Source organism: Labrus mixtus, chromosome 9 (genome assembly GCF_963584025.1).
Source record: "Labrus mixtus chromosome 9, fLabMix1.1, whole genome shotgun sequence".
In the NCBI taxonomy this organism is placed as follows: Eukaryota; Metazoa; Chordata; class Actinopteri; order Labriformes; family Labridae; genus Labrus; species Labrus mixtus.
The window spans coordinates 9,591,219-9,617,915 of record NC_083620.1 but is presented as its reverse complement, the minus strand read 5'-3'; the positions used below and the strand labels follow the sequence as shown (position 1 = coordinate 9,617,915).

At 44.6% G+C, this 26,697-nt stretch overlaps 2 protein-coding genes across 2 annotated transcripts; both read left to right on the top strand.

The window, feature by feature from the left end:
- Positions 1-1,803: 1,803 nt before the first annotated feature.
- serpine2 (serpin peptidase inhibitor, clade E (nexin, plasminogen activator inhibitor type 1), member 2) lies at positions 1,804-11,919 on the top strand. The gene is made up of 10 exons (XM_061045652.1): positions 1,804-2,022; positions 4,593-4,872; positions 5,123-5,350; positions 6,256-6,453; positions 8,351-8,549; positions 9,462-9,559; positions 10,434-10,520; positions 10,647-10,730; positions 11,393-11,461; positions 11,747-11,919. The coding sequence occupies exons 2-9, from the start codon at positions 4,611-4,613 to the stop codon at positions 11,428-11,430; spliced, it is 1,194 nt and encodes a 397-aa protein (XP_060901635.1). The 5' UTR covers positions 1,804-2,022; positions 4,593-4,610; the 3' UTR covers positions 11,431-11,461; positions 11,747-11,919.
- A 916-nt stretch (positions 11,920-12,835) lies between these two features.
- wdfy1 (WD repeat and FYVE domain containing 1) lies at positions 12,836-26,687 on the top strand. Its single transcript, XM_061045648.1, has 12 exons — positions 12,836-13,100; positions 14,466-14,533; positions 15,899-15,972; positions 16,159-16,213; positions 18,191-18,341; positions 19,266-19,378; positions 22,008-22,134; positions 22,419-22,524; positions 22,641-22,742; positions 22,821-22,951; positions 23,053-23,161; positions 23,343-26,687. Exons 1-12 carry the CDS (start codon positions 12,964-12,966, stop codon positions 23,400-23,402), a joined length of 1,233 nt encoding a protein of 410 aa, XP_060901631.1. The 5' UTR covers positions 12,836-12,963; the 3' UTR covers positions 23,403-26,687.
- Positions 26,688-26,697: the final 10 nt, after the last annotated feature.

Sequence of the window (26,697 nt, the reverse complement as noted above, 5' to 3'; positions counted from 1 at the left end):
AGGAAAAGCGCTCAGTGAAGACATCCCTCGTCCTAATTATGCCCGAATGATAAGTAGCATAATCTGTCCGATGGCCCTTAGTTGCCACAGCAACCAAACCAGCATCTCCAGCTTCAACAGAACCAGGCTGTGTTGATAATACTATATACCCTACCACATGGCCCCTTCTGGACCCCACAACTCAACCGTGTTGGCTGATGGACAGAAAAAGCTAGGACATCATCTGGAGATGTCAAGTGGTAGACTCCCTTCATCTGTGTTTTGTCACCGATTAGTCCCACAACACCTCGGGAAGGCCGGACAGACCACTTTCTTGTGTGACAATAAATGAAAACTTCCCTTGTTTGCTTTTGTATACAAAATGCCATTATCTGCCCCAACCGTGACACCTCGTTCGACCGAATCTTAAGCGAACATGTTGCATGTTGAGTAACTGCGGCTTTTGAAATGTCAGGAGCTTTCGAAACAGAAGTTATCAGTCAGTTCATCGACAGCATGAATGCACACTCTACAGTCATGCTGAAACAGGCAGATATGAAACAAAGACAAATAACATTTCAACAGAGAATATGCCCAGTCTTGCTTAGTGTTGTTTTGTGATAAGGATGCTACCTGGGTGCTCAGCAGGAGCATGGTGGTACCTGCAGCAGCACACGCTAAGAGCTCTCTTAATTAGCCTACATGTTGCTGTCCTGAAGTGCAGGCATGCTGTTTAAAGGCAGCCTATGCAACGGGGGGAAAAGAAGCGGCCTCTTGAGTCATGAGTAAACGACTCATTACCTCCTCCAAACACAGACACAGTGACCCCTCTTTGCATACCAGTGTTGCTGGACATCATGCTTATAAGACCCCCACTCTAAACACAAACCACATGCCCATAAATACTGTGGACCAGGACCCTGCTTTGAATCCAGCTCCGCTCTGAGTGTCCTGAGCTGTGGTACTTAGCTGTCAAAGCCTCCGTCTGTGTATTCAGCGAGAGGCTGAGTGACTCTAATCCATGGAAGCTGAGGCTACATGTAAAAAATATGTTATACGGCCATCCTTTGATAAGCTAAACATTTACAGAGGGTGGTCATTACTGCCTGTACACTCCTGTAATTTAACCCCCCTGCACCTACTGTACTCGTAATCCTCTCTTTTGGCTGCAGCAGGGATGTAATAGAGCTTCAGTCTGATTCTAAGTGTGTGTGTGTGTGTGTGTGTGTGTGTGTGTGTATCAGCTCACAGGATAGAAAGGTGGTCTTTTATGAAAAGGTGTCTGTGGTGGGCGAGTGGGGCCATTAATAACCTTTATGGTGTTAAACTATTTGCCCGTAAAGGGACATTGTCATTGTTGTTATAACTGACATCAAATGAACAGGGTGACCATTTTAAAATGTGTAAATGTAAAATTCTACATCAGTCACTTCCTGTTGTCAACACCTTTTGGAGTTTTTATTTGTGTCACAGCCCCCCTTGTAGGGACTTGGGTTGGGAACTGGAGGGTGGCAAGATTAAGTCTCGGTGCAGACCAAGTTTGGAAGTTGGTCTGGTTGCTGGAGAGGTGCCAGTTCACTTCCTAAGCACTGCCGAGGGGCCCTTGAGCAAGGCACTGAACCCCCACCAGTTCATGAGCGCTGGCTGTGTGCAGCCCCCTCACTCTCACGTCTCTACATTAGTGCATGTCCACGGGATCCTGTTTGTGCATTAGTGTGTATTTCAGACTGTGTGTGTGCAGCATGTTTCCCCTTGATTGATAAAGTGCATCTTCTTCTTCTTCTTCCTCGAGTTATATTTTGAAAAGTCTGCCGGAAATGAGGCTTCGGTCAGTGTGAGATTGACTCGGAGATAGTCGCTTCACGCTTCGCTGTTTTTGGGTGAAGGCGGAGCTCAGTCTGATAAAGTCCTGTTGAAACAACAGTGGAGTCAGTAGAAGTTCTTCTCACCTTCTCTGGATTACTGACTTCTTCACCTGCGTTACGGACTTACCTTCGTTAGAGGATCAACTCTCACCTGCGGAGGAACGTCACCGCGTGATAGGTAAGAACTGTTTCTTTTTATTGCTGTTGGCTCATTAAATTTAGCAGCCTAAGACAAAGAGGTAAACATGATAAAATTAAAGCCTAATATCGTTTTTTATATCACCGTGTTTTCTGTTTTCTTGTGAGGGATGTTGCTCCTCTTTAAATAAAATGTGTATGAAGTCTGCACAGCATGTCCGTCAGGTGTGTTTTATTTGACGATCAGTGAACGCACCAAAGTCACCTCAGAATTTGACTGAAGTTTGGACACTTGCAGTGTGAAAAACGCCTCACATCAAGTGTTGAGCTTTAATTGTTTCTGTGAGGTGCAGTCTGAATGAAGCTGTGCATGAATCATGAGAGACATTTAACAAACATGCATTTCAAACTACATAAAAAACGTCTTTCCTTGAAGCATAACCTCATTGGATGAGCTTCAAAGTATATGCATACATAAAAAACAATGTCTGCTTCTGATTTCTTTGAACTTTAACATGATGAGGCCAAATGAGAGGGTTCTAACTTTATTTAAAAACCATGTCCTGCCATTCTCCTTGAGGAGCTCTTAGGTCATAACCTAAAATAAGCAGATTTTGTCATTGGGTTTGGTTGTGCCATTTAACAAACTGCAGATCCATTATTTATTTTTACGGTGATGCGAGAGCAATCTGTGGGATTTCAGTACAAGTAGGTGCACAGATGTTTGCAGAGTAAAGCAACATGCCCCTCCGAGGCTGCTGCAAGCATTCTGTGTGGCTCCTGTTGGGGGGGGGGGGGGAGGCTGAATCATTCTCCTGAATTGGACTGAATGACTTAATTGACTCCAGAGCAGGGGCGTGTCCAGATTGTTTTGACTAGGGTGGCCCAGCTCGGAAATGACTAATGCAGGGGGGGGGGGGGGGGGGGGGGGGGGGCATGAAGTTTGTGTGCACACTATTACACAAGAGAACGGCAACATGTAAATTTTCTTGGATTAATATGGACTCAAAAGAAGATATCCAAAATCACAATCACAAGTACTTAATAATAGCACGCTAACCCTTGCACATTGTCTAACTCGCAGAAGTACATGCACACACTGTCTGCAAGAGTTTGCTTGCCAATTTTTATTGGAATATTGTTCACTGACATGTTAAGAAAACCACCTGCAGCCTGTTTCAACACAGCCAGTACGCCTCATTTAACTTAAGTCCCGCCTCTGATAAGGTTAAAAGCCAATCATAGTTTGAAATTCTGGGGTGGCCAACCAGATACCAAGGGATGTCCATGCTACCCCTCGGGACACACCCCTGGTCCAGAATGCTAATAAAAGAAGTGCCCGGTTTCACTCAGTATGATGTTTGACAGTCTGAGTAAGAATGAGGACCTTCTCAAGGTCCAAGAGAACGGTTACAGATGATAAGCAATGCAGTGATTAAATGTGTTCCAACCAAGCAGCAACCTCCTGTGTTGAAAAAATGAAGCCAACGCAGAAGTGTAAAAGTCCTGCAGTTCCTCGAGTGTCCACTAGAGGCTGGCGGCAGAAGCACAGGAAGTCACATACACACCCATTCTAAAAAGCCTGTTTTTACAGCAGAGATTAACATGTTTACAGCCTGGTTCAAAAAAACAAATAGGTCTGATTAGCTCATGTCTCGATCAACACACACTGTACGGGGTGAATGTTTTGATGACTCATCAGTTTTGATTTGATGAAGGATAAGAGTTAAGGCGTGTAGCTGACCTGATTGACAGGCGGGCACGGTGTAACAGTTTGTCAGGAGGTTTAAAACCCGCCTCAGCTCCAGCTCTCAGTCTGTCGTTAGGTTGACTGAAAGTTAGGCTGAGACAGCATTTCCAGCATGGAGACCGCCATCGATGGGACTCCAGCGCCCCCTGCTGGGACAGATGGGTGATGTCACTCAGGCTTCAAACATTCATATTAACAGTGTATGGTTCCAACATATAAACACCTGTTGTTGTTTTTTTACATGAAGAAAATCTGTCAGTCACCATATCAAGTGTCATAACAAAAAAGGAAGAAACCCATCCAAGCGTCATTTGCATCGTTGACTGACAACTGTGATATTCTTTGTATGCATGCTATCTCATCTTCACTGAACATGTTGGACTCAAGGTACCATAATGCATTGCAGTCTGTCTCTGGTTTGGGTTTTCATACATCATTGTGTCTTGTATGAGAGAGTAGGTTTGTGTTCCTTGTCCAACTGAAGGATGGAGTACTGGTACATTTTTATTTTGTTTAATGTTCTCTGCTGATTCCTGAAGCTGTCAGCAGCTTGAGCTTCGATCTCAAGGACTCATCATGTTTTTCACTCCTCAAACTCGCTCTGTCTTTGGTGAACAAGCTGTTAGTGTGTTTGCTCCATCGTCTTGCTCTGAGCTGCAGAGTCACCTTAAACTAGAACATTAAGATTTAAAAAGCAAGATAGCGGATCATTTGGCCGCTGTATGAACATGTTTCTCTACTGAACGCTACTGATTGGTTGACTGATTACCGATAACCAGTGTGTTTTCTACAGAGATGCTTCAGGCTGCCTTGGTCCTGAAGAAATCCCTCTAATGATCTGTTCTCTGTTTTCTGGCTAGGTGCTGTAAAGGTTAAAGATGAAGCACCTCTTATTGCTGCTCCTTTGTTCACTGCTAAGCTTGCATGGACACAATGGTGCGCTGTCCCAGGCTCCCACCTATGGTGAACGGGGCTCTGATCTTGGCATACAGGTGTTTCAGCATGTAGTACGCTCCAAGCCTCTGGAAAACGTGGTTCTTTCACCTCACGGAGTAGCTTCTATCCTCGGGATGTTGCTACCAGGAGCCCATGGAGAGACCCGGAAGCAGATCCTCATTGCTCTCCGCTACAAGAAAAATGGTAAGGAGTCTTTCTGGTTGTAGAAGCTCAGACACAAGCTTATGTGTTATTGATGTGTTGATTTTCTGAAAAAGATTAAAGTAGCAATGATATCCATCCTACTGCTATTGATGGTTAGAAGGTGACGGCCAGGATGCTGAACTTAATGCTTCATAACAAAAGTCCACAAACCAATGTGTGGTATAACCCTGACCATGTTCACTGCTATACACAGACTATGGAAATAATGGTAATTTGACTCGCTGCACAGGTCCATACAGGATGCTGAAGAAGCTGCACAAGGCTCTGTCTGCTAAGTCCAACCAGGACGCTGTGCTGATAGCCAACGCCATGTTCACCAAGGAGGGCTTCCCCATGGAGGGGACTTTTGTAGCCACCAACAAAGACAACTTCCAGTGTGAGAGCAGGAGCATGGACTTCAGCAACGCCGACAGGGCAGCGGAAGAGATCAATACATGGGTCAACAACAAGACCAAAGGTAGGAGGCATGGATGAGCTGTTTAAAAGATGCCCACACAGCCCGTCATGTATCTAAGTATGTACACGACTTCAGTTTGGAAAAGAGAAAATAGAAACTAGCAGATACTTTATCACCTTTTGTGAGACAAATCATGACAGACTTACCGTGCTCATAGTGTGGAGAGTAACATGACGACCAACTGAGCACACCACACATTAACAGATTCATTCACCAACCACCAGAGTCTCGCACGCGGTTGAGGAAACAAACATGATGGTCGTGCTAAATGTGGCTAGCTGTTAGCTACCAGGTACATCCATCCAACTCCATTTGTTGTCGGTTGGTTTGTTTTGTTTGTTTTACAGGACCTGACGTCCATCTGACTTAGTGCTTTCACAATTGCAGTTGTCGCCATGGTTACGTTTGTTGTGCTTCCTGCTTCAGTAAGCTTGCTTCCCGATTGGCTAGCGCGTGCTCGGACTTCCTCTGTGTTCTCCCATCACAACAGCATTTCTCATCTAATAGTTAGTATCTACGATTTGAAATCGGGCCTTCCTTCGATCGTCTCGAGTAGATCAGAGAGGTTAAAATCACTCTTCACACACCTCACACCTCAGGAGAATCTGTTAGATCATCTTTGGGAACATCAGATAACGGGGTCTTGGGAATTGGCCAGATTATCTTGTAGTGTGTTTCCTGTTAGATGGTGAGAGTTGTGTTGAGCGTTTTGGCCTCGCTGTACTCTAACCTCAAAATAAAGTTTATTTTCAGCTACGACTAGTCTTACTATTGCATGTTCTCAGTATAGAGACTTGATTTGTGCCATGGGAACATTTCTGGCATGCAGATCGCTAAACCATGAGGAGATGCCTCATATTTTCTCCTGCACCTCTCTAATACTCTTGTGCTGCATATTTATCCAGGTCACATCCCCAGCCTGATCAAAGCAGACATGCTGGACTCGGCTCTGACTCGTCTGGTTGCTGTCAACTCGATCTACTTCAAAGGCTTGTGGAAGTCCCGCTTCCAGCCCGAGAACACCAAGATGAGGTCCTTCACCGGGGGCGACGGAAACTCATACAAAGTTCCAATGATGTCCCAGCTTTCTGTCTTTAACATCGGTGAGTGCTGATACGGGGGAGGTTACTGATGGTCCAATATGTGAAACATTTCAATGTGATGCTTTAAATGTATGGTGATGCTCCATGAAATATGTTCTTCACTGCACCCTACCAACAAATCATATTAACAGATAGAGTCAGCAGCTTCTTCCTTCAAAGTAAAATACAGACTTATGTTGGGACCTTCAAAATAAAATACAGACTTCTCCTGAAGTAAAGCTGCTCCATCATCCCTTCTCCTCCGTCACAAGGTGCAGAGAACATTTCTCTGTGAGAACAAACGTGCAGGCTGCTCTCCTCCACTCTGGTCTGCCAGCTTGATCTACTGTTCTTTAAATTATTTTTGATGTCTTTCATTTAGTTTGTTTTCATGATATAATTACGACGGCTGCTGGTTTCTGAATCATGAGGCAGCTCGGGTGCAGAAATGCAGGCTGAGACGTGCCACATCCGCAGCAGGACTATGATTTAGCCCCGTGTGAAATGAAATGATACACCAGTCAGTCGTCTATATTTAGATGAGCTGTCAGAGTTGTGTGAGCGGGGCAAGTGCTGCAGATAGATTCTCACACAGCGCTGGTGCTTAAACTGTGTCTCTCAGAGTATCCGGCCGTGTGTTGACATGAGTCGTCATTGTCTGCGATTTGTTTCTTCTTGTCCTCAAATGTCTACACGCAGGTCATTAAGAGAACACGACTCTGAAAATCTCCTGACTTTAGGCTTGATAAAGTCGTTATGCATGTTCTTGGTGTCATGACTTCACAACATGACGTGTTGTGAGTTCACTTAAAGCCTGTATGAAGCACGAGGAACTGTGCGGTCCTGCATGTGGATGTTTGTGTTGTGAGACTCCTTGTTGAGACTTGTGTTACTCTGACATCAAAATTAAACTGTACTTTCGTCAGTCTTGTTTTGGAGTTAAATGCCATAGTGGTTTGAAGTAGGGCCTGACTGATATCAGATCTTTGGGGTTGATACCGATATCCTGGAGGAAAAAATTCTGGTATCGATATATCAGCCGATATCTTTCTTTGATCTGTAGAGATAGATATTCACATTTATTGAGTTGTTCGCTCAGATACACTTGTTGAAAAGATATTTAATGAAGACAAAATGGTCACTCAACTGGAAGGTAACTGAGCATGTACGTGCATTACATGGATGGTGATGATGCTTGTTGTAATCCATATAGTGCCCTCTGCTGGTGAAAGAGAACAAGTGAAAAGTTATTTGACTGGTGAATAAATCTAGCAATATCGGCCTATATCACTGATAAAATTAGCTGATGACAACTATCAGGTGACATGCTAATATTGGCCGATAATATCGGTGGGCCGATAAATCGGTCGGGCTCTAGTTTTGTTTTGTTGTTTTTGAAAAGTCTCCGGACATCAGAGTCCAGCACAACCAAAGGCATCTCAAACTAAACACTCCATAAACAGTTTATTTGTATAAAGTGCAAAAATGCTTCTTTGAAGGCTCAGTGGAAATGTAAGTCATGTCTGTGTTATTGTTATGTCATAGTTCTGCTCCTCCCTAACATTGAATGATACACAACAACAGTTGTTACTAAGAAACCAGTTCAAAGACGGTTTCTGCGTTTGCTGTGATGAACATCAGCTGTCTGGTACTGTAAGTGTTTTTTGAGGAAGAATCTGTGTGCCAGGAAGTGATGCGTTTCTGTCTCTAGTGTGTTTAGACTACGTAAAATAACTGAGCTACAAAGTCCGTCATGTTCAGACGGAGAAGAAAATCGTGTCACCCACAGTCTCATAAATGTTCTAAACAAAGAGCTGCTTGAAATATGGCTCATCGTTCAAAACACGATCGAACAGAGCGCGGGTGTCATCTCTTCCATCTTGGTTCCCTTAACAACTTCAATCTCCCCTTCTGCCAGGTGTAGCCACCACCCCGCAGGGACTGAAGTACAAGGTGATCGAGCTGCCCTATCACGGCGGCACCATCAACATGCTGATCGTTCTTCCGTTAGAAGAGGACACCCCTCTGTCTCGCGTGATTCCACACATAAGCACGGCCACTGTGCACAGCTGGACCTCACTGATGCACCCGAGAAAAGTGCGCCTACTCATCCCCAAGTAAGACACGCACACTCAAGCATACTAACCTCATTGAAAGGTTGTAACTGTCCCTTAAAGGTCACATATCCTCCTCCTCTTCAACAAGTTTAAATAAGTCTCAGAGCTCCCCAAAACATGTGTGTGAAGTTTCTTGTTCTAAATTCACTCTGATCCTGTATTTGATCATGCCTATAAACCCCTCTATTTCAGCCTGATCAGAACAGGCTGTTTCTGTGTCTGTAGCTTTAAATATGTAAATGAGCTGTGTCTGACCACGCCCCTCTCTGGAAGGGCTTGGGTGTACTCGGGCTTTCTCACTCCATGTCCTATTGTTTACTGTGAGAAGGCAGACTCAGAGGGCAGAACAAACACCTAGCTGTGGGAGTGTCACCCACCTGGGGGAGGGGTTACTGCCCTTTGTGATGTCATGAAGGGAAAATCTCACACATTTTCTGAAAAGTGGAGCAGGCAGAAGACGGAGAGGATGGACTTTTCTCATCAGTGGGGGGTTTGTAGAGAGACTCGGGATACATGTTAGTGTTAGAGAAACATTTTTCAGAATATGTGACCTTTAAAGCATAAACAGAAAGATTGTACAGATCTGAAACTCTTACATGAAACCAGATTACATTTGGCTTAGTGAGAAATTAATGTGATCTGTATTTATTTCCTGCAGCGATTAGCTTGCTTTTTAAAAAAACATTTAAATAGTTTTCCTTCTTTAAATTTGTGTTTTTCTCCCTCTAACTTTTTACGGCCTCTGAGGTGAAATCTTCTTTAAATTGAAAATAATTCAAACGAGTGTTTTTAAAAATCCTCTTGAAAGAGCCGGCTGTACAACAGATACCAGACTCAGTCTTAACATTTATTTAAAACGCAACTGAATGTGACGATGGCATCGTGCTCTTGTTTGTGTTTTATTGTCTGCAGGTTTACTGCTGATGCCGAGGTAGATCTGGAAGCCCCCCTTTCAGCCCTGGGAATAACAGACATGTTCAGTCAGGCCAAGGCTGACTTCAGACACATCAGTGAGTAAGAGAACAGTCAGTCCTCACACTCAGCTGACACAATGTCTCCGAGTGTTAACAACAGGTCTATGAGGAAAGGCTTGTAAAATGAAGAATACTGTTTGCTGTTTACTGCCACAGCAAGAGAAACATGAGCTGTGTCTCACTGAGCGGTGTGAAAAACTGAATCACTGGCTTTCTGCTACTCTCTCTTCTCCCCCTGAGTGATGGAATAAATGCAGCTCTGAGCTAAGCCCTCTGGCGCCATCCTGTGGTGTAGTGCTTTTCCTTTCCCCAGCTATGTTTTCTAGCTCCTCCTGGAGGTTTCTGAGGCGCTCCCAGACCAGCCGGGATGTATAAACCCACCAGTGAGCTCTGGGTCTACACCGGGGTCTCCTCCCAGTTAGACATGCCTGGAAAACCTCCAAAAGCAGGCGACCAGGAGGCATCCTAATCAAGTTCTCAAACCACCCCAACGGGATCCTCTCCATGCAGAGGAGCAGGGCAGGGGGTGATAAAGTTTAAACCCTGCTCACACTGTGTTTCCTATTTGATCTCTGTGCATGTAATGGTGCTGCTTCATTAAACTGTTCTGCTTGAGAGGATGTTCTTTCCCACCTTTTCGTTTATGAATATGCCCAGTTACCCGTATCATTGACATAAAGGTCAAAACTGTCCTCATAGGTCATGTCTTGTGGGACCCCCGCCTTCCCGTCTGACGGGGAGAACCCTCACGCTGAGAGGGACATGTGTGCAAGGGCAGCTCGGGGAGATTTCAGGGGCAGACTGTCTGGAAATATTCAAGAAGTTGTCACGAGTGCCTGTGTGAAAAGGCAACGATGGCCACAGTTTATTGGTCAACTCAATGTAGTATGAATTGTTCTTATTTCCTCAGGTGGCGAGCCCCTCCACGTATCCAAGGCACTGCAGAAAGCCAAAATCGAGGTGAATGAAGATGGAACAAAAGCAGCAGCTGTCACTAGTGAGTATTTGTATCTGTGATGTAAATGTGGAGCTCAGCTGTATCATGCTGAGTGTAGAAACATTCGTAACAGGAACCCGTAACCTTAAAGCGTCTGAAATGTTTGTATATCGTCTTTGTATTTAGCTGCCATTTTGCTGGCTCGGTCCTCTCCCCCCTGGGTCACGGTGGACCGACCTTTCCTCTTCCTCATCAGACATAAACCCACAGGTACTGTTCTCTGTTTACAACTCACAGTTAAATGTGTATATAAGGCTGCATTTCCACCAAAAGACCAACCATTTCAAACATTTGGGTTAGGATTATTCATTGTTCACGATGAAGAGGCCAAAGTCCTCATTGCAGCGGCCGTTTGAGAACAATGGCTGCAACCAGCACAGTCATAACTTTTTAAACAATCAAACCATGTGCAGCTGAAATCACCTCTTTGTGTCACCTGTTGTCATGGTGAATCGTAGTTTCCAGGCTCCATTCGTGATGGCTTTTTTATAGTCCTGGTAACCTACTCAGAGTTGATACAAAAGAGTTGAACAAACTCAATCAGCTGATTTGGAGCTGGACACTCAGGCCCAGTCTCGCTGTCCATCCTCATTCACCCACTGACTTTGAGTTCCCGCTAAATCCGTCAGGGTTCAGGGCTCAGGGTTTGGGGCTCAGGGTTCAGGGCTCAGGGTTTGGGGCTCAGGGCTCAGGGCTCAGGGTTCAGGTTTCAGGGCTCAGGGAGGAAATCAAGATTCAGCCTCAGAGTTTCCCAGCTCAGGCTCCGTCAACACGGAGGTCGGGTTACGGCTCAGTATTTGTTGAGCCTGCTTTCTGAAATAAGAGCCCCGGTTACCTGATGTATGATGAGTTCTCTCCGTCTCCATCCCCAGGAACTATCCTCTTCATGGGCCAGATCAACCAGCCTTGAGCCCAGACGTCCCTGGTAGCATCAGAGGCCAGTACGGGAAACCCCTCTACACTCACACACACACACACACACACACACACACACACACACACACACACACACACACACTTTGCTGTAGACTTATGTACAGTGTGGACTTCTGATGTTTGTTTTATGTTTTCTGTAACATGCTTTTTCAAATGTTCTGCAGACTAAATTTTCCAGCTTTTTTAATTTTTTTTAAATACTTTTTTGACTTTATTACATTTTTAAAAAGACTTTGAATGTCCAAATGTGTATTTTGATGAGTTTGTTTTGTTTCATGTGGTTGTTTTAGTGTTGAGGTTCTTCATGTCACGACGTGTCACTCCAGTCTGTTACGTTTCACTTCTACGTTATGGAAACATGTACTCGCGTCGTCGACACCTCGGCCATTTCCCTCGCTGAGGAAGTTTTCTGTTCTCATTCTGCCATCATCATATTCGATGAAATAAATACACATGTTTAACATCAAGGATTCAGCCTCGCTTATTGTCAGAAATAAAACGACCACTGTCAGGGTGTTCAACGCCGGAACAGGGAGCAGTCAGCTGGAATTACAGCTGTTTTTAGGATGTAAACATAAGGAGAAAGTGGTTTCAGATAATGAATGATGGAGTATGTGGGGACATTTTGAGATCAATCAGGTCACATCAGTCTTCACTTCAGAGCTTGTGACGATTTTACGGGCACTCAGGTGGGTGGAGGAAGTCAGAGCTGGAGATATACTGTAGAAGAAGATATATTTTTAATTATTAATTAATATTATTAATCAATATTATTAATCTCGTGAGGGGAAATTCTATTTTACACTGAGCATGCTACACATACACGCACAAGCAGGAAATAAAATGGAATGATACAAATAAAAATCGACAACTGATTAGTTTAACTTCACCAACTCAACTAGTTCTGCAGTTTAACTGAAACTAGTCTGTTGCTAAGCAACCCGAACATTCTATTCTACCGTTGGTGTCCATGGTTACCACAGAGCAGTGAGTCTGTGAACCTTTACTTGGTTGTTAAAATAAAAGAATGTGATCATGAAACCAGGTGAGTCTGTTGTTTGAGATGATGATAAACTGTTCATTGTAAATGTTAAATCAAAAGTATTCATAGCACCTGGCTGAAGAGGAGGAGGGATACATATTGTGAAAAGTCCAAATGATGTCACTCATGGGAGGCCTCTTGTCCAATCAGATTGCTTGGTCGGAACTAACTTTCGTAATATGAGAAACAACAAAAGCTGTTGTTGTCGCTCTGGGCTGTATGGTAGTAAGGATCTGAGGCCTCCAAATAACTTCTGTGTATGACCTGTGGAGGGCAGCAATACGCCATAGCTGCGTCTAGTCTGCCGGAAATCTAAAAGAAGAAGATGATTGTTGTTGTTATTGCGCATTCTTGCCTTCTTTACGGTAATCCTGACAGCGGATCCGGTTGTCAGCTGATCCTCCGTTACGGGGCGAGTGAGGAGGAGAATCAGCTGAAGCAAAACACCGCCGGGTACCTAAAACCATGGCCGCGGAGATCCACTCGAGGCCCCAAACCGCCAGACCGATTCTTTTGAACAAGATTGAGGGCCACTCGGACACTGTCAACTCGGCCGTTTTAATACCGAAAGAAGATGGAGTGATCACCGTGAGCGAGGACAGGTGAGTTTACCGAGCAGGCTAAAGGTAGCCTAGCGGGCTCCGTCTATGTCCTGGTTGTCGTTACACTCACAGTGCCTGCTGCACTGGCTGGATTAGTACGAAAGTAAATGGAAGAAGCGAGTATTTTAGTCTGAATGTGTTACTGTAAGGTTTAAATACTATATTTAGACCCATAGCAGGGCGTGGGGTTATAAATACATAATGAGCCCTTATTTTAAATAAAGAAACGTTAACGGAGTGTAGTTTCATCCGCTTTTCGACTCCTGAGTTGACTACAACCAGAGCCTTACACCTCACAGTGATGTGATACCTTATCTACCAAACTACATCTCAGGAAACATTAGTCTCAAACAACGACTTACGCTTTCAAATGCTCCATGTATCCGGAATGACTTTTTACTTAAAGGAGACATATTATGAAAATTCCACATTGTTTTTGAACATATATTTGGGTAACCTGAGTGTCTACTGACCCACAAAATGTGAAATAAACCCATCCAGTCCTTTGTTTGTGGTCTGCAGAAGTCTTACAACACAGAGAAAAATGCTCTGTTTCAAATGTGCTCTCCTTGTGATGTCACAGTGGGATTCTGGTAAAAAAAAAACAAATACCCGTCCCTCCCCTGATATCTCCACCCCCAGATAGTGCTGGGCGATGTATCGTGAAGCTCGATTCGATCGATACTCTACTCTCGAATTGTACGCTCGCACACAGATTTTAGCGCAGGCTTTCTCTACTAATCTGACCCCACTGGATATTTAAGGGGGAAGCTTTGGGCCAGTTTGCTGCTTTTGCTCTCGTTTCCGTGGTCATCCTGCTGACTTTTTTTTACGGGAATAGAAGTAAAACCTTCGACCTGATTCCTCAGAGAAGCTCATTTAAATTCAGCTGAAGTGAAACTAATGTGGTTGTCAATGAAAACGTGGCCCTTTGGTGTCCAGTTACTTCAGTTGATTTAAGGGGGAAGCGTAAAAACAGTCCATGAAGTGTTCACATTGATCATAGCACAGCTGTTATTACATTTAAAGGACACGGTGCTAGAAGCTGTTTAGGACCTAACATACAGCACAAGGAGTGGTTCAGTAAACAAACGCTGACCTAGAAAGTATGTAAACAAAGTGTTGGAGCACTGTCCTGTGAAGAGAATCCAGCTCTGTGTGTAAACAGAGTCAGGGCAGGTTTCCAACATGAGGGCCGGGTCGTAAACGAAGGCCCTCTCAGTCGAGTTTCATTTCCACATCAAGAAGAAAGAAAGTGTCTGACTGTAGATTCATAAGAAGAGGAGGAACCTCACCTTCATGAATATACCACAGTGAACGCTGACGAGTGGTTTTCATAACGCCATGTTTCCATGTGGTTTTCAGAACGATCCGGGTTTGGCTGAAGAGGGACAGCGGTCAATACTGGCCCAGTATCTACCACACGGTGTCCTGTGAGTACGGCTGCTTTGAGTCACTGAGAAGAAGAGTCATGGGGACGACATGTTTGGACACCTACACTTCACACACACTTCCTTTTTTGATACCGCTGCTGTGACAAACAACAAACTACGAGCTTATGAAAGAGGCAGCGCGGCTCCTGATGTTCTGTCAGCTTCACACTGCAGATACACATTAGAAACATTAAACAGTGGCGTTTGGGTCCCTCTGAACACGCCTGGCAAAGGTTCTGAGGGACTGAAACGTTGTGATTGTTTCTGATAAATTGGTGCTTAAATTGTGCGGGATATTTTCTTTTCAAGTGATAGTTTGTCGTCCTTCATGAGAGAGTTGGATGTGCGAACACCTCCTTAAAAACATTTCAACTCAAAATTACTGCCCTGAAATGTTTGAGAGGAAACGTTTTGCTCGCTTTGACTGACTTACTCTCTCCGGCTAGCAGCTGGAGTTATCACGATCACCGAGTTATTTGACCATTATGCTCTTTATTGTGTTTCTCAGCGTTAACATACAGCCCCAATTCACAACTTCTGCATTTCTAAGTGAGACAAAAATACAAAACATGAAAACACAAACAACAAAAAGAGGCACACACATGACTCTTAGCTGTGCTTATCACAAGTCGTCATGTGTTGTATGTTATTACATGATGTACAGAACATCGTTATGATCATCTCCAGAGAGGGACCCAAACAGCTCTAAAAACCTTTGTGTTATTTTTAGCCTTCCAACTGGCTCATCTCTCCGCTCCCTAAAGCTGACTTTCTCTTTGGAGTACAAATCAAACTACTGTACATGGACACGTGTTTGATAGCATGATCACAAGTATAGAAGCGTTAGGCACCAACATTTCAATTCTTGTTTTTCATTAGCAGTCAAACTCCTGCACAGTTTTCTAAATTCCACAAAAACATAATCCACTTTCACCACGATTTAGACCCATGTTTTGAAATATTCCATCTTAATGATCGCTCATAATCCAGCTGAACCTCCCTGTATATTTGAATGGACCACCGCTGCTCTCTTTCTTTCACTCCCAGCAGATTTGAGTTCAAATGATGGCTTAAATCTGTAGGACACATCTTCTGTTAGTCATGACATGTGTTACTCCAGTGACATGGCTTCTGTTTTAAAGGAGAAGCAAGTCCATTATTTGGGGTTCTAGTAGGTTTGACCAGCGTACTCATGGATATCATATTTCAGGCATTAGAGGCATTTCCACTACTGGTATCAATATCGTAGCCTCTCTGTGTTTGGTCCACCACAGCAGTTTTAAAGAGAAACTCTTTCCCCGTGATGTGTGTGCAGAGTTCAAAGTGATTCCCCTGCTCAGTCTGAAAGTCTTCTCTCTCCTTCAGCTCCGTGCTCTTGCATGTCGTACCACCACGACAGCAGACGCATCTTCATAGGCCAAGACAACGGAGCGGTTGTGGTGAGTGATGCTCACTCAAACATGTTGCTCCAGGTTCCCTTTTTAGCTTGTGCAAACATATTTGGTTGAAAAAAAAGCTGCCTATCTGGTTTATGTTGAGCACAGTTTCAATATTTGGACTATTTGAGATGCCTTAGAGGGAGGGAGGGAGGGATGGTTGTTTGATCCTGTTTCTTCGCCCTCTAGGAGTTTCTCATCTCTGAAGACTTCAACAAGATGAGCCATGTCAAAACATATCCAGGTAAGAGAACCAGCTACGGACTCATTTATACAACCGTCAAGTCTAATGTCACATGTCAGCTAGGGCTGTCTTTTTTCAATTAAACCACTTGGAACAAATGAAGAATGACACGGTAATGTTCCAACACATCCTACCCCCCCTCCCTGCATTATGACCTGCTGACGAGAACACCTATTGACAGCTCAGAGACGTTCATGGTACACACAAATGGAGCCCTGCGTTAGTTCAGGTGGAATATGGTAGTGCTGCCCGCAAGCGGCTATCAGCTGATCTGAGAACTGCCCCAATGCCAACCAATCATTATCACACTCTGACCACAGGGCGGTCTATTTAAACCTTTCTGCCTCTCACTCCTCCTGCATCACATCCACTCTGCTGCTAGACTCCCCGACCTCCACCAGCATCAGTCAGCACATTTTATATTCTAGGATATACTGCTGAGAGCTAAGAGCAGAACAAATACAGCCAAATACAACTGTACAAACCAGAAGTGCAATAAATGGTTAAATCTATGACGAGAGTATTCCTGATTGAAATATTTATGAGCCAGCTTGGAGAGTTGTGGGTTTGTTGTGACCCTGAGTCTCTCCACGTCTCTCTGCCAAAGCCTTGGGAGAGAGGACGTTCTCCCCCAGGTTCCAATGAAGGTTCCACTTTAGAATAATGATTGACAGCTCTCGAGTAGTTGATCTATAAAAAGCTGTACATCGCAGATAAGTGTGAGCGTGCATCCTTCATCCTCAACCTTGTACACCTCAGTTTATCCAAAAGGAGTATGTGCTTCTCTCTCTCTTTCTCTCTCTCTCTCTCTCTCTCTCGCTCTGGAACTGAAAATGAGTCGATGATGTTCAGCCTATTTAAGATGAACGACCATTAGGATATGAACGACTCGAGAAAAGAAACAGATCCTCGGAGGAGTCAAATAAACAAAGGACGTTAACTGAGACATTTATGAATGAGATATTCTGATCTGTAGCCTTCTGGTATGTGTTTCAAATCATTATTATGTAGCTGTCACAGAGAGTTCATGTGAGTTCAGTGTTTACACGCTGACTGTCGGAAGAGTTTGTCCCACTTCCTGCTCCAAGAGACCCGAGACAGACGGTGGCGAGAACCCACAGAGAGCAGAGGACGTCTTGATTTCATCTCCTTCTTATTGGTCCATTATGAGCTGAGCACACTTCCTGTGACTGTGATCAGCACGTCTCGAGCCTCGTCAGTGGAAAACAAAAAATCAGCCGGCGTGCTGCTTTAGAGAGCTAAACGCCACATGTTGTCAGTGGAATGCTGCGTCTGGTCTCTACCAGCAGGGAGTGCAGAGACGTGACTCACCACCAGATCAAAGATTATAATGCGTGTGTGCACTTTAAATACAGGAGGGGCTCAACATCTCCGTCTGGCAGTCAGTTTGACTTTGTTTAAAGAGAAAAAGAAATGTAGACTTCTTCTTCCAATCAGCTCTTTGCTAACCATAAAAACAGCGTCCGTATGTTCAGTCTGGATTTAAATGTTAAACAATCCTCTCTCTGTAGTTGGAACCCAAGATAAGAAAGAACGCCTCCATCATGACCTCATCCAATAACTGGTTATAGTACAATGCATAACTGGTTCGTTGGTGGCCTAGTGGTTGATCTGCACGGCCCGTTAAAAGAGGCTACAGTCCTCGATGACGGCAACTTGAATACATGTAGTGTGAAAACAACAGAGTGGACCTTGGAGTTGATCCCCAGATGGACCATAAAGACTGATAGGAGTCCAGATTGTCTGAAGGGATTAATCTGTGTTCGATAAGATTACAGCGACAATAAGCAGAGCCTCTGATTGGATCGGAAGAGGGAAATTAGTCTTTGATGGTTTTTTGCTCCGTAACAGCTTGGATATAAAAGCCCAGTGGAATAGATATAATCCTGTTTGATGTTTACCCAACGTGACTCGAGCCTGATCAACCCTCTCTCTGTGTGTGTGTGTGTTTTACAGCCCACCAGAACCGTGTGTCAGATATGGTGTTCTCCCTGGAGAGTGAGTGGGTGGTGAGTACCGGCCACGACAAGAGTGTGAGCTGGATGTGCACCCAGAGCGGCAGCATGCTGGGGAGACACTACTTCACCGCCTGGGCCTCCTGTCTACAGTATCCTTCATTCACGCTCTGTGTAGTGTGCTGTCAAACAACTCACTCATACACTCCTGATATATTGATATAGATATTATTTTCTTATCCCCTTTTCACTCATACCCTCCTAAAAAGGTTAGGACAGTCGGCTCACTCCGCCTTCTTGTTCACATATTTCAGGAAGTTCTCAGGAGATTGGTGCATGTGTGAAAAGGCTAGGAGTATTTTTACCTTTTGCCTTCATTGGATAAAAAAAAAAAGAGAGATAAGAAATGCGGAGAAGAGAGAGCGAGGATGAAATGAACAAAAATGTCACCGGTTGAAAAAGTGTCGGGTGCATCGAGGACTTGCCTCGGTAAATGGTGCCTCGACTGACCAAAATCTGGTCCTTCATCCCTGACTTTCTGGAGACATCCATCTGTGCTGCAGAGGATTAGCACGCCCAGGCCCCTGCCCACACCCGCCACCAGGCTTAGCATGCACCTGACCCCCCCCTGCCTCTCCCTGCGGGTGGTGGGCCTACAGAGTGAATAAAGGAGCATCGAAAGGAGTCAGTTGAGGTGGTTTGGGCATCTGATTAGGATGCCTCCCTTTGGAGGTTTTCTGGGCATGCCCAACTGGGAGGAGACCCCGGGGCAGACCCAGAGTTTGCTGGAGGGATTATATATCCCGTCTGGCCTGGGAACACCTCTCAATCCCCCAGGAGGAGCTGGAGAACATTGCTGGTGAGACGAAAGTCTGGGCTGACTTCCTTCGCCTGCTGCCACGGCAACCCGGCCTCGAATAAGAGGAAGTAAACTGATGACTGGACATTCAGGTTCTGACATTTCTCTGTCTTTCCTTGAAGCGCGTTGTTCAGCAGCACCTTTTTGAATCAACTGAACTGATGTACAGTTTACATGTAACATGGAAAGTGTGTTCAAGCCCTGACTCCCTGCTCAGATATGACCACGAGACGCAGCACGCCTTTGTGGGCGATTACTCAGGACAGATCACGCTGCTGAAGCTGGAGAAGCAGACGTACTCAACCATCACGACGCTGAAGGGTCATGAAGGTAAACGCACACACCCTTATACACCTTTATACACGTGTGGTCACCCGCACACAGTTATTGTTTTCTCCTCACATTCTACTTATGAAGCAGGATTCCTGGGTAGTACAGGACCTTCAGGGTTTCCATGGAGACCTGTGATACACACATAACCTGCATAGCCTCAGTGGGTGGAACTCTAAATAAGAGATCAACCTGTTTAAGATCCTCAGCCCAACATTAGAAGCGGAGGCAGGAGTTTAGAGACAACAACTTGATGCTCCCTCGGGTGAGAGTGTCTCGTGATAAAGGGCTAAAACACTTGATGATCCTGAGGTGAACGAATGATGATTTCACCACAGCTCGCCTTGACATTTCAACCTTTGTCACAAAATGCCAAAAAAGAAACCTGAATCTTCTTCCCCTCGTTGATTCGTCTTTAGTCTGGCCCTTGTTGCTCGTCTGTACATCAGGCTGCTGATGCTGAAGGCTCGTGTCCAGATGTGGTCCGAGTAAAGATTTAAGAAGGATGATTCACATTTTTCCAACGACAAGAGAAGCAAATAAAAGACTGGTCGCATCACTTATTTGAGCCATCGTGACGAGACACACCTTTAGATTTAAAGTTGATTTGAATGAAAAGTCTAACTCTGTTTTGCAGGGAGGAGGTTAAAGTTTTTAAAAAAGAAGGGGCTTACGTACGATCTGTTAAACTGACCACGCTGCCACACAGACTTTCTAAATGAGTACAGCTGTGCTGGCAGGATGTGAGACTTACTCTCCAGGAGAAGTCCTTCATCATCTGGCTCTGAAGACGACGACGATGAAAGAAATGATGCTCTCATGCTGCTCTGGAAATCCCCGTCTCTGCTGCAGATGTTGGCTGTTGTGTTGTTTCACGTTCAGAAAGCTGTGCAGTGAAAAGAGAATTTTAAAAACTCACGAGAACTCCCCACAACACGCCCACAGAGTTCTCCTGCTCTGTGCAGGTTGCTCTTGTTTAGTGTGTGAATGTGGAGATGAGCTCTCCTACTGACGGAGCTGCTCTGTCCTCCTAAAGATAAAATGAGTCTAACTGGTTAGTCTAAAGCTTCCTCTCTGAACGGAGCAAGCGCCTCACATCCTCATGCTAATAACGGCTTATTTTATGAATAGTTACTTCAAGGTAATATTCACTAAATTTATAAACAGCTTTTTTATTTTTTTTTGAAGTCATTCAGAGGCAGGATTGTTATCATGATCACTGGAAAGTTTGCGTGACATCTCTTACTGCGCCACAGTTAGCATCAGCTGTTTGACGTCCTTTAGCGGGTGCAAAAAGCAGCGCCATCCTTTTGTGGATCAGGCCCAACAGTATGTGTATAAAGCACCAAAGAAATCTTCAAAGGCCAGTGTCCATTGTGGTATCGAGCTCCATGTTTGTGGGTGTCTTCTTGTGTCTCATTCAGACAAAGTAACAGTCAACACGGTTAGTCTCCCGCCCCCTGCTGCAGGCTGTTATTCATCATATGACTCATCGACCTGCCCCAGGGTTCCGATGTTTTTAGCTCTTTGTGACTGAAAATCTGTGATTCAGCTGAACTAAAACAACATACTGCAGTGTTCTGCTTCTGCCCACAACACAGAAGTAGAATCATCTCTAAAGAATGAGCAGATGGTCTGAGTGTGTGTTTCGCTGGGAACAACCGATTTCTGCTTAATTAAACTAAAGAACTCAGAAAAGGAAATGTAGACTGAACAAAGCGAAGCTCTGATGAAACCCATCGGGTCAATTATTAAAGCAGCTGCAGCTGTTTCACTCGTCTCAGGATTTATGTGTGAAAAATATTTAATCTTATAAATTCCTAAAGTACGGAGGGCCGGAAGTCCCAGAAAGCATGCGATTTGGATTCGCTTGGTTGTGTCTTCATGTTGTTTCTGAAGCTTCAGTGTAACAAGAAGACGGACCAACAGGAAGCTGAACGACGGGTTGATCACATGTTGAGTTTTCCTCTGACCTCGAGTGTTTGGGATATCTCTATCTCTGAGTCCGACCTAGCCAACGGGCTTCTCACTCTATTAACTTGCTTCAAACTTTAAGCTCCTGACACTCAGAGCTTCTTATGTTTTCATATTCCTTTACTTTTTTTACATTAAGTCAAGTTTGACTTCTTAAACATTTCCTGTCTAGAGCTCAGATTACCAGCTGCAGAACGTGTGTATCATACACTCGTTAGCTTTAGCCTCTAAAAGCTAATAATCAGACAGACCTTCACATCAGAATTAGACTCTTCATGAATAGTTAACACTTAGTTCACTCTAGTAAATGTGGTTAAAGAAATATACGTAGACATCACTGAGTAAGCTTTGAGTGCTGCTACTCGGAGGACGGCGTTTCACGTTTAAGTTTCTCTTTACTGAGGAGTAGATAACCTCTCAGTGAGAAGGTTACAGACTAACAGAGGAAAGTTGTGCCCACTGTAATATTTGCACATTTTATTACCTTAAAAAGAAGAGTGAACTCCCCTCTAAGCTAAAAGTGTGAGGGGTGTAGTTGGAGCTTCTTGTAGTTTTCCCAGTGTACACCAGGGGGCGCCAACATGTCAGACCATTAAGCTGTCCCTCAGACGCCTTCAATAACCCTTCTTTCAAACATGTGCTTCTTTGTCTCCAGGAAGTATAGCAGCCCTGTGGTGGGACCCCGTCCAGAGGCTGCTGTTCTCGGGGGCTGCCGACCACAGCGTCATCATGTGGGACATCGGGGGCCGCAAGGGACGGACATTACTGTTGCAGGGACACCAGTAAATCCTTCTATATTTCTTTATGCACAGATGCTGAATTAGCATTGGCTCGTCTGTATCAGGGATGTGGATGCTTCAAAATAAATCGGGGGAAATGAGGTGGGGTCATTGGGAAGAGCCTCTGAGTCCAATCCACAAAACAACCAAAATCTTTTTTTAAAGTTGCAGAGTTGGATGCTGATTCTTGTGTGACCATATTGATGCTGAAGGTTAAAATGAGGTGTTGTGTTTTGATTGAAATCATGGATTTGATCAGAACTGTTTCTATCGTCTTTGTCCCTCAGCGAGCGCGTTCAGGCAATACGTTTCCTGCAGCTGACCAGGCAGCTGTTGTCGTGCTCGGCAGACGGAGGCATCGCGGTGTGGAACATGGACACACAAAGAGAAGAGGTTTGCATCACTATGTGAATATTGACACTCTTTGTAGCAGGTTACTCTCGTTTGTCTCAGTTCTGCCCCCCCCCACCCCCCCCCATGTTTAATCCTAGTCTCCTCTGTGTCTTCAGGCCCCCCAGTGGTTAGACAGCGACTCCTGTCAGAAGTGTGAGCAGCCTTTCTTCTGGAACATCAAGCAGATGTGGGACAGTAAGACCCTGGGGCTCAGGCAGGTACGAGAGTCTGCCATCTTTTTAAAATCACTCTTATCAGTCATATTCATACTAATGTGCCATTTTTCTTTTAACCAGCACCACTGCAGAAAGTGTGGCAAGGCTGTGTGTGGGAAATGTAGTTCTAAACGCTCCACATTCCCAATCATGGGCTTCGAGTTCCCTGTGAGGGTGTGTGACGCCTGCTTTGATACCATCAAAGAAGAAGAGTGAGTAAAGAGCATCTCCAAGCTCTGTGATATTGTCTAACACAACACTGACAGCATCTCTGATTCAATATTGTGTGTGTGTGTTTGTGTGTTTGGTGCAGTCGAACAGCACTGGCTACATTCCACGAGGGGAAACACAACATTGCCCACATGGACATGGACCCGTCCAGAGGCCTGATGGTCACCTGTGGAAGCGACCGCATTGTGAAGGTAAACAACAGTTTCTTTGTCAGCAGATGATTCCTGCATAGGCTCAGGCTGCGTCCATCACAGAATCTGATGCCTGCTCTCACAGCAGGGTGTGACTGGACATCAGAGTTATAATAAAACAGAATCTTTCGATGTAGATTTGCACCAGGCCTCTCGTCTCACTGGCTATTTGTCTCTACAGATCTGGGATATGACGCAGGTGGTTGGCTGTAGCTTGGCAACAGGCTTCTCTCCGCGCTGATTGGCCGAGGCCCACTGCATGGTCCTCCTCTTCCTCTTCAACCACCCCCATCCGCTCTGTGCTCCGCCCACTCTTCCAATGTCATGGAAACCCCTCTGTACAGTATATCTCCCCTCTACGCTGGGGATCGTCAGCTACAACGAGGCCTGCTCTCGGTGAACGTGTGTGTATGTGTGTCTGTGTGTCTGTGTGTGTGTGAGTCAATGGTGCTGCCCTCCACTTTCCTTTAGCTCATAACTAATTTGTCTATAATGTCTAACTGTCCATCCCACCTGAGAGTGGGTGTGGCTTCAATCTGAGACAGACCCCTAAGCACAAAGAGTTGTATGTGTGTGTGTGTGTGTGTGTGTGTGTGTGTGTGTGTGTGTGTGTGTATGTGTGTGTATGTACGTGTGTGCATGTATTGTGACGACGCCTCCTGTTGGAGGACTGCTGTTAGTGTTTACATTATGATAATATTTCCAATGCTTTTTCTGACTGAGGTCATTTTTTATTACCCTTGCACTGTAAAGTTCACTAAGTCGCCACCCTGCCGCCCCCCCCCCCCCTCCCCCCACTGTACAAACAGACACTAGCTTCTTATTGTGGCCCGTTACCTGCATATAAGTCACTGTAACATGTACAAACCCCCGATCATGTGTATATATCTCCTGCATCGTATGTATTGTAGATAGCTGCTTGAATTAACTCTCACTGATCAAAGTGATCAGTTTGCTCTCCTCTTTGTTAGTTGATTTTCTTTCACTAGTTGGCCTTAAATCACTCTCAGGAGGTTTATTATCGTCGGTCACCAGGTGGGGGCTGCACGGTCGGTCACCAGGTGGGGGCTGAACAGTCGGTCACCAGGTGGGGACTGCACGGTCGGTCACCAGGTGGGGGCTGAACAGTCGGTCACCAGGTGGGGACTGCACGGTCGGTCACCAGCTTGGGGTTGTTATATCACGTCAGTCGTAATCTTTATTCGTTCTTGTTTTTCCTCAAATCGACAAATGGAACAACTTCTTCTGAAATCTCTTTTTCACTGAAAAAAGATGCTCCTGTAGATATTGGTTGAACTTGTTCTGTTTGCACGGCAGCTCCGACCCAGGAAATTAGATGTTGTTACCATAGTAACCTGTACTAACAGTGACATTATTAAATATCCTGTCCAGGCAGGTGAAGTGATGAGGTTATCACGATAAATAACACACATAATTGTTATCTTTAAGTAAATATGTAACTACTATTTAACTGCGTTAAAAATTAAGGATATCTTTTAAACCAAATGAATTATGAATCTCTAGTTTGATCTCGCATTTTAAGAGAGCACGGCTGGTACGCACTCTAGCATTTTTCCGTTTCAACACTTAATGCATCGGGGCCTCTAATCGCGAGCTGCATTTATTGATCAGAACATGCAGCAACACCAGGCTAGTAAAAGGCATTGGCCTTAAACTGGGTCCTAGGTACCTAATATTGTTTTTAGTTAGCACAAATTGTAATCAAACTCCCACACACACACTGCCTACATTTTAACATATTTGCCAGATACAGCTCTCTACAATGTTTAGAATTTGGACTGCAGTACCCATTTTAAACACTAGGTGTCGGAGCTACATATTGCCCCTTTATAACCGGGTTACTGGTTTGTAAAGCATCTCAGCCCCCTTGTGGCTAAACTGAGTATTACAAAAACCTGTTTTCCGTATTGGTGTTTTTCCTCTCTCGCCTCTCAGATACCGATCTTATAGTTCTAAAAAATAGCCCAGCATCACCCCTTCCTATATATCATCACTCTCTTTAAAACTCTGTGTAGGTAGATACCACACTCGTGATTCTGATGCCTCGTGCCGCCTACTCGTCTGTATTTTCCTGAATATAAATAATTCCAATTATTTGTGGAGTCAAATTGGATTTTGTCCCCGTAGAAAGGCACTTAACAGGAAGGTACTCTAAAGTCAATGTAGCACTAAAAGCTGAATCGCGCTGCCTGTGTTCCTTCAAATGCCTTAAAGAGCGAAGGACACACACACACACACACACACACACACACACAGAGAGCCTTTTTAGTCAGTATATCCTTTTCCGTGCTTACGACTGTTCACTTGCGCTCATTCACTCTCCTGCTCTCACCTCTTTCTGGAGCTGTCTCCTTCCCTCTCTCTAACTCGGCTTCTCACTCTCCTTCTGCCCCCCGCCCCCCCCCGCCCCAACATCTGTTCATCAAGGATGTCTCATACCGCTCTCATCAACATGCACTGAATTGCACAACTCTTTGTCTTTGACTCTGACTCAAAGATCATTTTTGTAAGTTCATATTTGGGAGGGATACTTTGTTGATTCGATGTAGCGTCCGTGTAAATATCCGCGTGTATCCTGTAATGTTAGACTCAACGCTTGCCTTACTGTGAGTGGGAAAACGAGCATTATATTGTCCATTTCAAAATGTAGTCACATTCCAGGTTTATGATCATGTAGTGTATATTTATATTTGTAGTAAAGTATTTATCTGTTCTCACGGTGATTCACTTGTCTCTGTTCCCGTCATGAGATCCTGGTTAAACACACTAAATCATTTTCAACCCTCTTTAAAGAAGCACATCCAAACACTCATTGGTCAGTATTTACATCCCAACATGGACTGAACACTCAAATATTCAGAGTTCGACTGAAACGCCAAGATTTAGTATAAAGGATAACTGTCCACCCAAGTGGACACTGGAGGAACTGCAGCTTGTTGCACTTCCACATCGGCTCCTTGTGTATTTAATAATAAAAATACTGATTAATTAACACCTAATACAACTTAACTAACGCAGGCGAGCAGATATCCCGGTCCAACTCATGCCACAAAGCTCCATGTAGGATCAACAGGGTAACCGACAGAGCTATGGAAGCTTCGTCCAATCAGAACTCCTCATCATGTCCTTTGTAATTTATGCATTCGGTGATGAAAGCCGTTTCTGATTCTGCAGGCTTTACTCCGCAGCAGATGCACCAGAAGGTGAATTCCTCACGTCATAACGGTCGACATTATTTCTTCATGTTTGTAACTCCACATCATCACTTTGTTTAGATCGCCCGTCATTTCAAAGTCTCGTCAATGGATTTGTTTGGTCGCCGTCGTCTCTTCCAGATGCTTGTGAGAGACGCTCGCTGTTCCAACACAGTGTTGTTCATGTGTATCTCTAAATAAATGTATTTTTTAAATACTTTTGTTGACGGTACAGAACTGACTTTAGTCTCTGTGTGTGCTCGAGACGCAGAGGAAATACTCACTGCTTAATAAAGATGTACTGATCTGTTGTCGTTGTTT

Bases quoted from the DNA above. Each gene is read 5' to 3' on its own strand.
- serpine2 (XM_061045652.1), top strand. From the start codon at position 4,611: ATGAAGCACCTCTTATTGCTGCTCCTTTGTTCACTGCTAAGCTTGCAT. The intron at 4,873-5,122 runs GTAAGGAGTCTT...CTCGCTGCACAG, and splicing joins TCTCCGCTACAAGAAAAATG to GTCCATACAGGATGCTGAAG. The intron at 5,351-6,255 runs GTAGGAGGCATG...ATATTTATCCAG, and splicing joins GGTCAACAACAAGACCAAAG to GTCACATCCCCAGCCTGATC.
- wdfy1 (XM_061045648.1), top strand. From the start codon at position 12,964: ATGGCCGCGGAGATCCACTCGAGGCCCCAAACCGCCAGACCGATTCTT. The intron at 19,379-22,007 runs GTAAACGCACAC...CTTTGTCTCCAG, and splicing joins GACGCTGAAGGGTCATGAAG to GAAGTATAGCAGCCCTGTGG. The intron at 22,135-22,418 runs GTAAATCCTTCT...TTTGTCCCTCAG, and splicing joins TTACTGTTGCAGGGACACCA to CGAGCGCGTTCAGGCAATAC.